This window comes from Saccostrea cucullata, unplaced genomic scaffold, assembly GCF_032062105.1.
Source record: "Saccostrea cucullata isolate Sc308-1 unplaced genomic scaffold, CSIRO_AGI_Scuc_v1 ctg66, whole genome shotgun sequence".
NCBI classification, from domain to species: domain Eukaryota; kingdom Metazoa; phylum Mollusca; class Bivalvia; order Ostreida; family Ostreidae; genus Saccostrea; species Saccostrea cuccullata.
This window is the reverse complement of record NW_026929644.1, coordinates 370,050-382,728: the sequence shown is the minus strand read 5'-3', so window position 1 is coordinate 382,728 and position 12,679 is coordinate 370,050. Positions and strand designations below refer to the sequence as shown.

The following is a 12,679-nucleotide window of genomic DNA, read 5'->3' as shown; positions in this document are numbered from 1 at the left end:
TACCAGAATTATACTCATTCTCATGTTAATCGTATTTTTTTACAGGGCTAAATTCAAGCTGAAAAGCGAACATATTAAACAATAAATAAGTACCTTTCCTCAAAAGACAAAATTCGTGTGCATCTTCTATCAATTTGATGATAACCGACTTTTAAAGTCTTTGAATAAAAAGAAATCGTTTTTCTGTTTGATTTGTTTCAAGTAAAATAAACCTACAGCGCCATAGCAAAAGTATTCGCGATCTTTAAAAATGGCGACGGCTCACTTTCGCGTCTCGATTAGGAAAAGAGAGATAACTCTATGGAAAATAAGAGTTATCTGTTTATTTTTTTACGGAGTTATCTTTATGTAGGAAATGACGTAATTTTATATTAAATTATCGTCTGCACTTCCGTAGTGAATGTAAACAAGCAGAATTTAACCATGGGTCGAAAATCTGATGAGCTGAGTGCTGAAACTAAAAATCTAATCGTAACTTTGAAAAGTGAGAATCACACAACTTCAGAAATAGTAGCCGCAGGGTTTAAAACCCCCCCCCCCCCCACACACACACACACACACACACTTATATGTGTTGAATATTAGTGAATCTACCGTGAGATCTGTTTGGAATAAATTTATTCAACGGGGAACTGTGAAAAATTTACCTCGAACGGGAAGACCTCGAAAGTTGTCACACAGAGATGAAAACTGGATTATGCGGACGGTCAAAAGCAACAGATACAGGCCCCTAAATAATGTTACGTTAGATTTAAATGAAGGAAAATGTCCTACAGAAACTGTAAGTAAATGTACAGTCCAGAGATTTCTTAGAAAAAAAGGATATCAAAAAAAAGTTGTGAGAAAACGGATGGTTGTTCCTGAAGTTAATTGGAAAAAGCAATTATCTTGGTGTTTGGGTAAACGACGACTGACAGTGGAACAATATTGGCAAAATGTCATATTTTCTGACGAAAGTCAAGTTGTAATTGGAGATAATCACCGGGTTTATGTCTGGAGAAGAGCAAATGAGGCGTACCTACCCCAGTGCATGTGCCCTCCCCGTAAATGTCGAGTTGCAGTTATGGTATGGGGATGTATTACTTACGATGGTGTAGGGACTTTGTGTCTTGTCAATGGCAACATAACTGCTCAAAAGTAAATAGATATACTCGACGAACATTTGTGGCCAGTTATAGCGAGGCATTTTCCCAATAAAACTTACCTATTTCAAGATGACAATGCACCCGTGCACAGAGCCAGGATTACGTGTGAATATAAGACAAACAACAGCATTCCTTCCATCACATGGCCGGCACAGTCCCCGGACATTAAAATAATTGAAAATATTTGGTTGAAAATAAAACGTTCACTTCAAAACACGGCCAGAGACATCAAAACCCAAGACGAACTTTTTAATGCAATACTTGACATCTGGCAAAACATCGCCCTTGAGTATGCAAGAAACCTATACCTATCGATTCCCCGTCGGATCCAGGCAGTAATAAGATCCAAAGGTCAACTCACAAAATATTGAAAACAGTAAGTCAGTTTTTCATACTTTTAAAATAGTTTTATTTTGTTATGCGCGTCCTTGTTTACGGCCGCCATTTTGAAAAATCGCGAATACTTTTGCTATTTTTACCTGACCCTTTATAATTAACACAAAGTGGGCTGATCAAGTTCAGTTTCTTTATTATTATTTTTTTTTGCGTCAATCGACACATCAGATTACATATATACATGTACAACAATAACTAATTATATATATCAATATGTGTCCAAATGCTGCGCTTGCCTTGTCTGCTGTTAGAGTCGTAGTCGTAGCTTACATAGAGCTAAGGTCTATGAAGCTTTATAATAATGAAAGGAACAATACTGGCAGAAGATGAGACGTTGACAAACGTTTTAATCACTCAGGCTCTCAGAAATTACAATTAACAGAATGAATTTTGTTGCCTTCACGTGAAAGACACGGAGGGTGCTTATATGGTCCTCTTTACCTTATCGTGAATAATCAAATAAACAGTGTTTAAATTCAAAATTTTATATTTTTATACTGTTGTTTCGAAAAAAAATACCAGTTTGTAGCCGCACGTTCGAATGTGCCAACCCCCCCCCCCCCACACACACACACACTTAGGGTCCAAATGTGTCAGGGATGTCTGGAACCTCGGCTCTGTTGTTTGTGCATAATCAGCAACTGTTTCTGCAAACTGTTTCTGCATGACTGCATGAGTAGAAGCTAGGCTAGTCAAGTATAGACTGATTTCTATCTCCAGCTAAACAAACTGTAGTCGATCTAAGCAAAGATTAGTCTGTTGCAATGTAGCAGCGAACTTCGAATGACTTAAAACACCCGAAAATCTTATACGTGACAGAGTACGTCATGCTTAGCACGAATTCAACCATTCACTCACAAACAAATGAACTACCAATCGATCTCCTGTACCGATGGACTTAATCTGCATGCATAACAAACACACATGTTTTACCATTACTTTTATGAATATATACATTCACTGGGATAATACTGATGTAAAGAATTTGTTTTGAGCATCATCTTAATATGTAAATTACAAAAAATTCAAATAATGATAACAACATCTCAAAATCTCGTGAACTGTAAAAAAAATTTCTAAATCTAAAATAGATATGTAAAGGATTATACATTGTTTTATAAAGCAGCAACTATGGTACGAATAGCAACAAACAAACAACAACCATAATATCAAAACATAAACATTTTACATGTATATCAAAAATGTTATGCATCACAGATCTAATTTTTTTCTTTTCAGCTTCTGACTAAAATTCTGACTAGATAAAAACTTATTTTTGATAACTTAGCAAATCAATAATTCTTGCAAAATTACAAGATTGTGTTAAATGACTTGAAGTAATACTGAATTAGGATAGCTCTTGTAGAACATAGGATAATTTACTGATGGCTTTCTTGACGTCCTCCGGGGAAATACCAGAGTGTAGGACAAGCCTTATTAGTGTGTCAGAGTACGGGATTGTCTTCACGATGATTCCCTCCCCCAGCTCCCTCCTCTCTTCATCTGTCACCTGTATCAAGGAAAAATTATATTTCTATTTTCAAAATATTTCTAGTTGTAGAAGATCAGTCAAAAGTTAATCACAGGACAAAGGATTGGGGGATTGTGGTTAATATTATATCTGAATTTATTTAATCACACTAATAACTGTACTTTATCATAAACGTCTATTTTCAAACTTGAAAAAAGTATGTCTTTTTCATTAAGCATCCATGGATCTAGATTTCTTAAGGTATTCTTTTTCATATTCATACTGTTTCTGTAATGAATTGAACAGTTTAGACCTGGATTTCTTGGGAATGTATTCAATTCAATTGTTTTTAAAAGTAATCAGATTTCTACAGCCTACCTGAAGCAGCCTGCCATACAGCTGTATTGCCGTGACGCCAGGTTTTGTCACTGTCAGGAAGACGATGTTGGTTTCCACGGTTTCATGATTTACATGAACAACGGTCTGTGGTGCTGACTTGATGGCTGTAAAAACAATTCAGAAAAGAATTAGTATTGAACAAATGTACCACCGAGAAATGGCAACTCTGTTATATTTTTATTTTTGAATACTGTATACAGGTTATTTTCACTCTTTGTTATTTTCGCCCTTTTACACTTGCCATCAATTGTGCCCCGTTTTAAATTCTTCTATTCAAAGTTCTGTTTATGAAATAATACTATGTTCTTTAAATTCGCCCACTTGTGACAAGGGCGATATGAATTTAAGTCTTTCAGCTTGTGTATCATAACCATATCCAAATTAAATCCCCACCATTTGTAATCTGTTGAGCCTTGATGTGGTCCTCTGAGAGTTTGGGAAGGACATGGTCCAGTGAGTACATGGCAGCTGCTGCAAGAACACCCGGATGATGCATGTCCACTCCCAGGGCCTTTCTTCTCCTCTTGGCTCTACAATTTAAATAGAAACTCAAATTAATGGATTCATATTTAATAATGACAGAAAGCCACAAATAATGTACAATTTGAATAAATACCAATTCAAATATATAAACTTGTGAGGTCAAAATAATTTGAAGTCATGCATACATATCTTCTTTTTTTAAAATTGAGACCTACATCTTAATAAAATCACTTGTCCCAGCTATGATTGATCCCACTGGACAACCAAGTCCCTATAAAGAAAATAAAAACCCCTTTCCTTGGTAAATATTGATAATTTCCTGGTGAATTCCAAACCATACTCACTACAGGAGAGTCCATAATTGTATAATGTGCATACCTTGTTGAAGCACATGTTAACGGAGTCTGCATATCTTGTGATCTCCGCTGGCTTGACCCCCAGGACAGTTGCAGCATGCATCAACCTCGCTCCATCAAGGTGGACCTTCATACCATATTCCTGAGCTAGTTCATATACCTAACAAAGAAAAAACATTATCTTGCTATATTATCAAGAATTCACTTTTAAAATGGTTACAGGATCAACAAACCTACAGATGTTATCTCTGTTACATTTAAATGCAGGAGAAAAGAAAACTTCTTGGGTCAGAAAATGTGGTCATTGGAGGTCTAGGTATATTTTGATATTACATGTACTTGCAAAATAAAATCAGTATGCATTATTTGAGCTATTTTAAAAAAGGATATCAAGACATTAAAGACCCACCTTTTTCATATAAGACACCGGTACGACTTTCCCTCCGCAGTAATTATGAGTGTTTTCTACACAGATCAGCCTGGTGTAGGGGAAGTGGGGGTCGTCACTGACTCGAATCCTCTCCCTGATCTTGTCCAGGTCCATCGTCCCATCCTCATTGTTCTCTACCACAGAGGTCAGCAACCCACCAAACTATAGGCACAGATAGATTGATTGATTGTATATTGTTTAACGTCCCTCTCGAGAATTTTTCACTCAGGCACAGATAGATAAAGTGTACAGGTATATATATATATATATATCAAGTGACTCAGAAATAAAATCACCGAACAGTTTTAGTGAAGGAAAAGAAATAACATTTAGAGCGCAAGTATTTGAAATTGCAACTACATTGTATATATTGACAAGGTTTTTATATTCACCTAAAGCTTAATTTCCAAATTAGTACCTCAGTTTGACTAAACAGAAACAAGAAACCCGAAAGCCTTATATATATAGGTCACCTGATTATCATGTATCACCTTTCCAACAATTAAATTTGGTTTGTGTTTTAAACCAAAAGTCATGAAATTCACAATTTTAAGAGGCACCATTGTTTATCATAATTACTCACAAAGCATGCTTACTTTGGCTACCATATATACTCGCCTATAAGTCAGTATTTTGGGAGTTAAATATTGGTCTAAAACTCTATGTCCGACTTATAGGCGAGTCATAAAGTCATAATTTTCTGGAGGCTAAAAGGTACAATCTTATTTGCATTTCAGACGATTATCAAAGAAAATGTCTGGATATATAAGATAATTTATGTATTCTTAGATTACTAGTATATATATATATATAAAGTACAAGTATTTACATATTTTAATAACTTTATTTGTATTTTAAGTGACATTACCTCTATGTTTGATAATTTAAGATTAAATGTCAATGTCATTTCGAAAAATATTAATTGAAACCAGGTTAAAACATCAATAGGTTTACTTGAAATTGTCACGAGATTTTGGCAAACAAAATTGTACCGACTTATAAGCTGGTCAATAGCAAATCCCACGAAGATAACGTAAAAAAATACAACCGATTTATAGGCGAGTATATACGTTACTTTATACCCAGAGGTAGATCAGAGTAAAAAAGAGAAAATGAATTTCCACTATATAACCACCAGTTAAAAAAATTTTATCAAAAATTTTATTTCATCATAAATGATTGATCAATACCAACGAGCATATTTCAAAGCATTAATTTATTTTCAGACTATGTACCCATACAACCCCTCCCCCCCACTCCAGTACCACCACTACCAGTAGTCCGGGGAGCTGAAATTGATCATTTTGGAAGAGACAGCTTTTTTCATCATAAATATGTACTTAGATCATTGGCATAATATCCGGAACAAAGGAAAGTATTTTCATAGAATTTAATATTTTCACAATATAATTAATAGAGTCCCGCCCTAACACCAGAACCCCTGACCCTGGGGCCATGAAATTCACAATTTTGGAAGAGGCATTCTCGCTTATTATAACTATGTACTTATCTTATTTGTCAGATATCCAGGAGTAGAAAAGAAGATTTCTAAAGAATTAATGTATTTTCACCATATAATCAATAGAGCCCGGCCCTAACACAACTAAGAACCCCTGACCCAGGGGCCATAAAATTCAAAATTTTGGAAGAGACATTCTCGCTTATTATAACTATGAACTTAGTTAGTTTGTTTAATACCCAGAAACAGAGAAGATTTTTAAAGGATTTATGCATTTTCACTATATAATCAATAGAGCCCCCCCCCCCCCCCCCCACCAAAACCCCTGACCCTGGGGACATGAAATTCACAATTTTGGAAGCAGTCTTATTCAACATATCTATCTACTCGGTTAGTTTATTTATTGCCCAGGAGCAGAGAAGAAGATATTTTTAAAAAGAAATAATGCATTTTCACATTATAATCTATAAAGCCCACCCTAGCAATAGAATCCCGACCCTGGGGCCATGAATATCCCAATTTTGGTAGAAGACTCCATGCTTATTACAGTCATGTCAACAATTTTACTGCTTGATGTTCAGGAGTAAGGGAGAAGATTTTTAAAGATTGCATTAGTTTTAGTGGTTTTGACCCCACCCCTCTGGCCCCAGGGGGCAGGGACCATGAAAATCACAATTTTATGTTTCCCTTTGGTTGAAATTAGTTGAGCGGTTGCAGAGAGGAAGCTTAAAATCGAATGTTTACACACGGCCGACGATGGACGACAGACAACGTACGACGACGGACGAAAACGAAAACGAAAACGAAAGTAATAGGTCAACTGAATTTACTCAGGTGACCTAAAAAACACAAAACAAAATAAAAATTTAGAAAAACCTCATTTTTACCTGTGCTACATTTCCTTGTCTATGAGTAAAAAGATGACTTTTATGACCCAGGATAATTTCCAAGCCTCTCTCTGGACAGTGAGTCAAAACTGAAAAAAAAGAATTTTGTATTACTGGACATGTATTTATTCAACAAAATGTTAAGTCCCTAATAATGGGAAAAGCAAAATGCTCGTAAAAATAAAATAGCATCTGCTATTAAGTACAAACTTGAAGCAAGGTTTCCCATTGTACCAGTAGGAAAAAATAATGCTGCTTCCTTTTCAAAAAGTTTGGCAATTCTCTCCTGCAGAGCTGAAAACAAAACATGTTTTTTTAAAGCAAAATTGGTACTCTTCACATTTTTTCATACTGTACCTAAAAAAATCAGTTATAGTTACAATGGCAACATCAATCATCAAAATCAAAAACACAAAACTTATGATTATGTATCTCAGTGTAGTTCTCTTGCATGCAAAATTATATTGTACTCAAGCTAAAACTGTATTTGTAGTAACATATTGATTTACACAAATTTCTATTTTTAGTAACCATGACAACATCGTTCATCAAAATCAAAAACCGATAGACAGAATTATGTGTCTAAGTGTAGTCTACTTATTTGCCAAGTTATATTGAAATCAAACCAAAACTCTAAGAGAGTAGCAATCTAAAGTATTTCACAGAAATTTCTTTTTTTGTGACCGCGGCAACACCGTTCATTGAAAACAAAAACCGATACACAGAATTCTGTATCTTAGTGTAGTCTACTTGTGTGTTATATTGAGATCAGACCAAAACTGTAGGAAAAGAAGCATTTTAGAAGTATTTTACAGAAAATTCTATTTTAGTAACCACGGCAACACAGTTCATCAAAATCAAATATATATAAATTATTGATCTAAGTGTAATCTACTTGTGTGCCAAGGTAAACTGAATTCAGACCAAAACTCTAGGAGGAGTCGCATTTTGAAAGTATTTTACAGAAATTTCTATTTTTAGCAACCACGACAGCATCCTTCATCGAAATTAAAAATCGATATACAGAATTATTTATCTTTGTGTAGTCTACCTGTGTGCCAAGTAGTATTGAAATCAGACCAAAAATGCATTTTAAAATTATTTCACATAAATTTCTAATTTTAGAAACCACGGCAATACCGTTCATACAAATCAAAAACCGATATACAAAATTATGTATCTTAGTGTAGTCCCCTTGTGTACCAAGATTTTCTGAAATCGGACCAAAACTGTAGGAGAAGTAGCATTTTGAAATTTGTTTACAGACAGACAGCCAGACGGACGGACGCATTACTATCACAAAAGCTCTTCTGGTCTGTGACCAGTAGAGATAATAATATGAAGCACACACCATAAACTGTTGGATCCTCCCTCATGACATCATCCCCGACTTCAGCAGCTGCCATATGCATGGCATTCCTCATTCCCGGTGAAGGCTTGGTGACAATTTCACTCTGGAGGTTCACAACGTGTACGTCAGACCGCGTCTGCTGATTAAGAATTTCCATCCCTAATAGGACCAAATTTTTTACCCTTAAATGTCCATCAAGTACATAACACTCTGATATTAAAGCATTTCATAGGAGAAAAGGATTGTCCGTTTGAAAATTTCAACAATTTCGCTAGTTAAGCATTAATTGATCAACAAAGAATGCATTGAAGCCTATGGGGAAAAGCATTTTTTTTTTTAAATAAAAATTCAAGTTATAAAAATATCATTAAATACTGCGGTGGAAAGATGCATTGAAACATTAGAAATATAATGAAAATTTAAAATACTGTAGACCAGGCTTGGGGCGAATTACATTGTAAAGTAATGCATTACATTACCATTACTTCAACAATTTGGGCATTAAATTATCATTACTCTATTTTCCTAACGTAGTGCATTACATTACCATTACTTACGTAAAGTAATGCATTACCATTACTTTTGGAGGTTTTTAAAAATAGAAATACAAAATTTTCATTTTTTTTTATAAGCATGCATCCACCCCCTTCAAAACTTAACATGATAAATGATCATTCAAATTTCATTTCAAGTACTTGTATAAGATAAGACAAGATTTATCAATACCAATTTGGGGCCCGTCAGGGCATACAAGTAAAGAGAAAAATTCAAAATTGATAGTAGCAACTAACAAAAGATTAATGATGATACAGCAGTTGGGGATTACAACATATATAATCGACACATTGTACAGTATTATAAAGGCTATTTTACTAGAGTATAAACATTTTTTACTCTTTTGCATTAATTTGTTTCTTTTTTTAACACTGCATAATTTGCTGTTTCTAATTTTAAAGATATTGATAAAAAAATTACCCAGAAAAAATGATAAGCAACATGTCATTTTCGTATACTGTCAATAACTTACCATCATAGGAAGTTCAAACTTTTAAATTGTCAGTAATATAAAACATGTACAGTATGCACTTTTTGTGTAACTATTGATGTCATAAAGCAATTGAACATTTGGGACACTTTAACCCCTGTCAAAATATATCTAATAATAAAGCATATGCTATTTTGATTTAGTACCTTAGTTATGAAAAAATGAATACATTGACACACTTGTGAAAAAGGTAAGCATAGAATGCCTGCATGTTTTCTATTTTCTTTGGTAAAATGGATTTTTCATGGTCAAGCTAGACCAGCTGAATTACTGTTTTATAAACACAATCAGAATAACGTGACTGGTAATTTGGAGCACTTGTCCAAACAAATGCACTGTTTAATCATAACCCAAGAGATAGTGTGTTTTGATGGTGTGTTCCCGTTTTGCACACATTTGATAATTAGGTATGGAACGATAGGTGTGAAGTGTGTTTTGATAGCAGTTATAGTCTGATTTCTGGTTTGGATTTACCTGGATTTACCTGTGAAAACCTGATTTAGCTTAATGTATTCTTCAGAGGTTTAATATAATTTTGTAAGCATTTTATTAAAATTTTTACTATATATATATTTATGGGAAAATATTCTATTTTATAAATTATTAATATTTATTAATATTATTTATTGATATATGAAGTCCAATTTCTTAAAAAAAATAAAAACTTTTCAATAAAATTACTAAAAAATTAAAATATTTAAAAAATAATAATTTATCTGCTATTTTTATTTCAAAAGTAGAAATAGAATAAAAATTAATTTTTTACTTAAAAATAAACATCAAATACATTTTAACTTTGTATTTATTCTCTTGATGTTTATTCAGCTATAATTTGTTTACACTTTCACATACATACTAAATTTTATTTTTAGACCTGATTTTCAAAAAGTAATTATCTCACCTGGTCAAACTCCCATTTTTCACACATTTTTTAATTACCTGTGATTCAAATGTGTGCAAAACGGGAACAAACCGTTTTGATGACACTAGAGCTATTCAAAAGGTGGCAATTTTCAGTTTACATAAATTAGTGTACCTTATATGCAATTTTTAAGGCTATTTTGTCCAGATTACTATCTCTGGGCAATATATCGGACCTCATTTTACTCAGATTATAGGTGTAGTCTTTCTTCAAACTTGTTTATCTCAAAGATACATCGAACTGCAAGGTTTGTCAGCCTTTTGCTGCTCCTTTCAGCAAAGAGGCTTGCGAAAGATCAAAATCCCTTTCACTCATGATATTTTTTCAATAATAAATAAACTGCCAGCAAGTGTTAAACATGAAAGGAAATGATAATCAGATTATTTTGAGAAAATCATTCTATAAATATTTACTTGGAATCGATTTCGAGAGACAGTCTGTCACATTGAGTCTGAAGCAGAGCAACACTAAAGCCGATGACTTAGTTAATGACGATGCTTTAGCATTTTGACAAGATTTTGACGTCAATGACTCGTAAAATGACATAACCAAATAGTTCCTATTTAAATTCGTTTCAAAACTCGAATAACATTTGTGACTTGATTCCAACCACGTAATAATGACATTTGATTACAACACATAAAAAGTTAATTCAGAAATATTTATAACATAATAACAGTCGAGTAATTTTTCTTAAAAATTGTTATATTGTAATTTTTTTCTTTGCAAATTCCAGGGCGGACACCAACACATCTGTTATGTATTCAATTTCATAGTATCTGTTGCTCTTATAGATTGAAAAATCTTAAGCTTGTGGTCGTAGTAACGCGTGTCATGCCATACAGAAGCCACCTCCTGTATTACAGGGCATGACAAGGCTCTCCCCATAGCAGGTAACATTGGTCTAGAATAGAAACTTTTGCTAATGGTTCTACTTAAAAGAATAGGAGGCCCATGAGTCACAAAACACACATTTGACTACCTTTTGACAAAATATTGTGGCTGCCTCTTTGGGGGGAATGATTTTTTTTTTACAAAGTTGACTCTACTCTACATAGGAATACTTGTTTATCTATAGAAAAAGTCAGAAAAATTATTTTATAACCATTGGACAGGTCAGCTGAAAAAAATTCTTTTTTTAATTTAAGCATTTCAATTTATGTGTTAGAGTAATCTGGTAATTGATGACAGTTGCTATTAAGTATGATTCGAACATTGATTTATGGACTTTGAGATTGAATACTCTTCGTTATCTCCATATCCTTCATTCACCTTGTTCGGTTTGTAGAACTAGTAATTGGAATAATGCAATTATTATATGCGTCAAGTAATATGCTTTTTCAAAGTAATCAATTTTTCACGGCTAACTGCTTTATTTTCGAAAAGGAAACTTAGCAGCGAACAAATTCAAGACCACCATGCATCGATTTGAATTATTCTCTTTTAGAGACGTGGACAGGCTTTTGCCTACATGGATGTAAGGGAAAGCCAGTCCACAACTCTAAAGTGAATATGGCAAGTGTGACCGGTCAGCAGGGGATGCTCACTCTTCCATGGCACCTGATCCCACCTCTGATGTTTCGGAGGTCCGTGTTTGCTCTGCTCTTATTTTGTATTGTTTTATGGACTTCAAGATTGAATACTGATCGTTATCTGATTCTCCATATCCTTCTTGGATCAGTAACTCTCGTCGTAAACAACATAAAAAATAATTTTTTCTTTCATATGAAAACATACCACGAGACTTTTTTCTAGGTTTAACACGCAGTGTGCTTCCATTCTTAAAGACAATACCTTAATTTTATTCTTTTTCACCTTGTGTAAACGTGTTCTCCTTTGCCGGTGTGACAGAAGTAAGTCATTTTTTAGGCCGATGATATAATATGCACGACCGTCATGCGCATTGTAGGGAAAGTCTATTTACACAACCGTCGTGCAAATAGCTATTGCAAATTGCTGAGATACATACACGACCATCGTGCACATAGGTATTAAGGTATTCAATCCCTAATAGGAACAAATTCAATGAAATTGAATACATAACAGATATTTAGGCATTGAATACTCAGTTTTTTTTTTACATACTTCCCATTTATTATTATTAGTATGCATAGTGGGATGTGTCCTAATTTCTGACATTGAATTTTGGTAAGAGTTATCTCCCCTTGTTTTAATTCATTAAAAAATCAAATAAAAAATATAGCAGGTAAAAAAATTATTTTCAGTTGTCATTCTATTTTTAATGATTCAAGGAATCTTTCCATCGCAGGATTTATTGATATTTAAATTATTTGAATTTTTATTTTGAAAATAAAAACGCTTTTCCCCATAGATT

General features: G+C 33.7%; 1 protein-coding gene across 1 annotated transcript; it reads right to left on the bottom strand.

The window, feature by feature from the left end:
* Positions 1–2,366: 2,366 nt before the first annotated feature.
* Positions 2,367–12,171, bottom strand: LOC134281595 (uncharacterized). The gene is made up of 10 exons (XM_062764034.1): positions 12,160–12,171; positions 8,378–8,536; positions 7,237–7,320; positions 7,027–7,115; positions 4,660–4,842; positions 4,273–4,410; positions 4,110–4,165; positions 3,805–3,941; positions 3,391–3,515; positions 2,367–3,051 (listed from the first exon to the last, which is right to left on the bottom strand). Exons 2-10 carry the CDS (start codon positions 8,532–8,534, stop codon positions 2,890–2,892), a joined length of 1,131 nt encoding a protein of 376 aa, XP_062620018.1. The 5' UTR covers positions 8,535–8,536; positions 12,160–12,171; the 3' UTR covers positions 2,367–2,889.
* Positions 12,172–12,679: the final 508 nt, after the last annotated feature.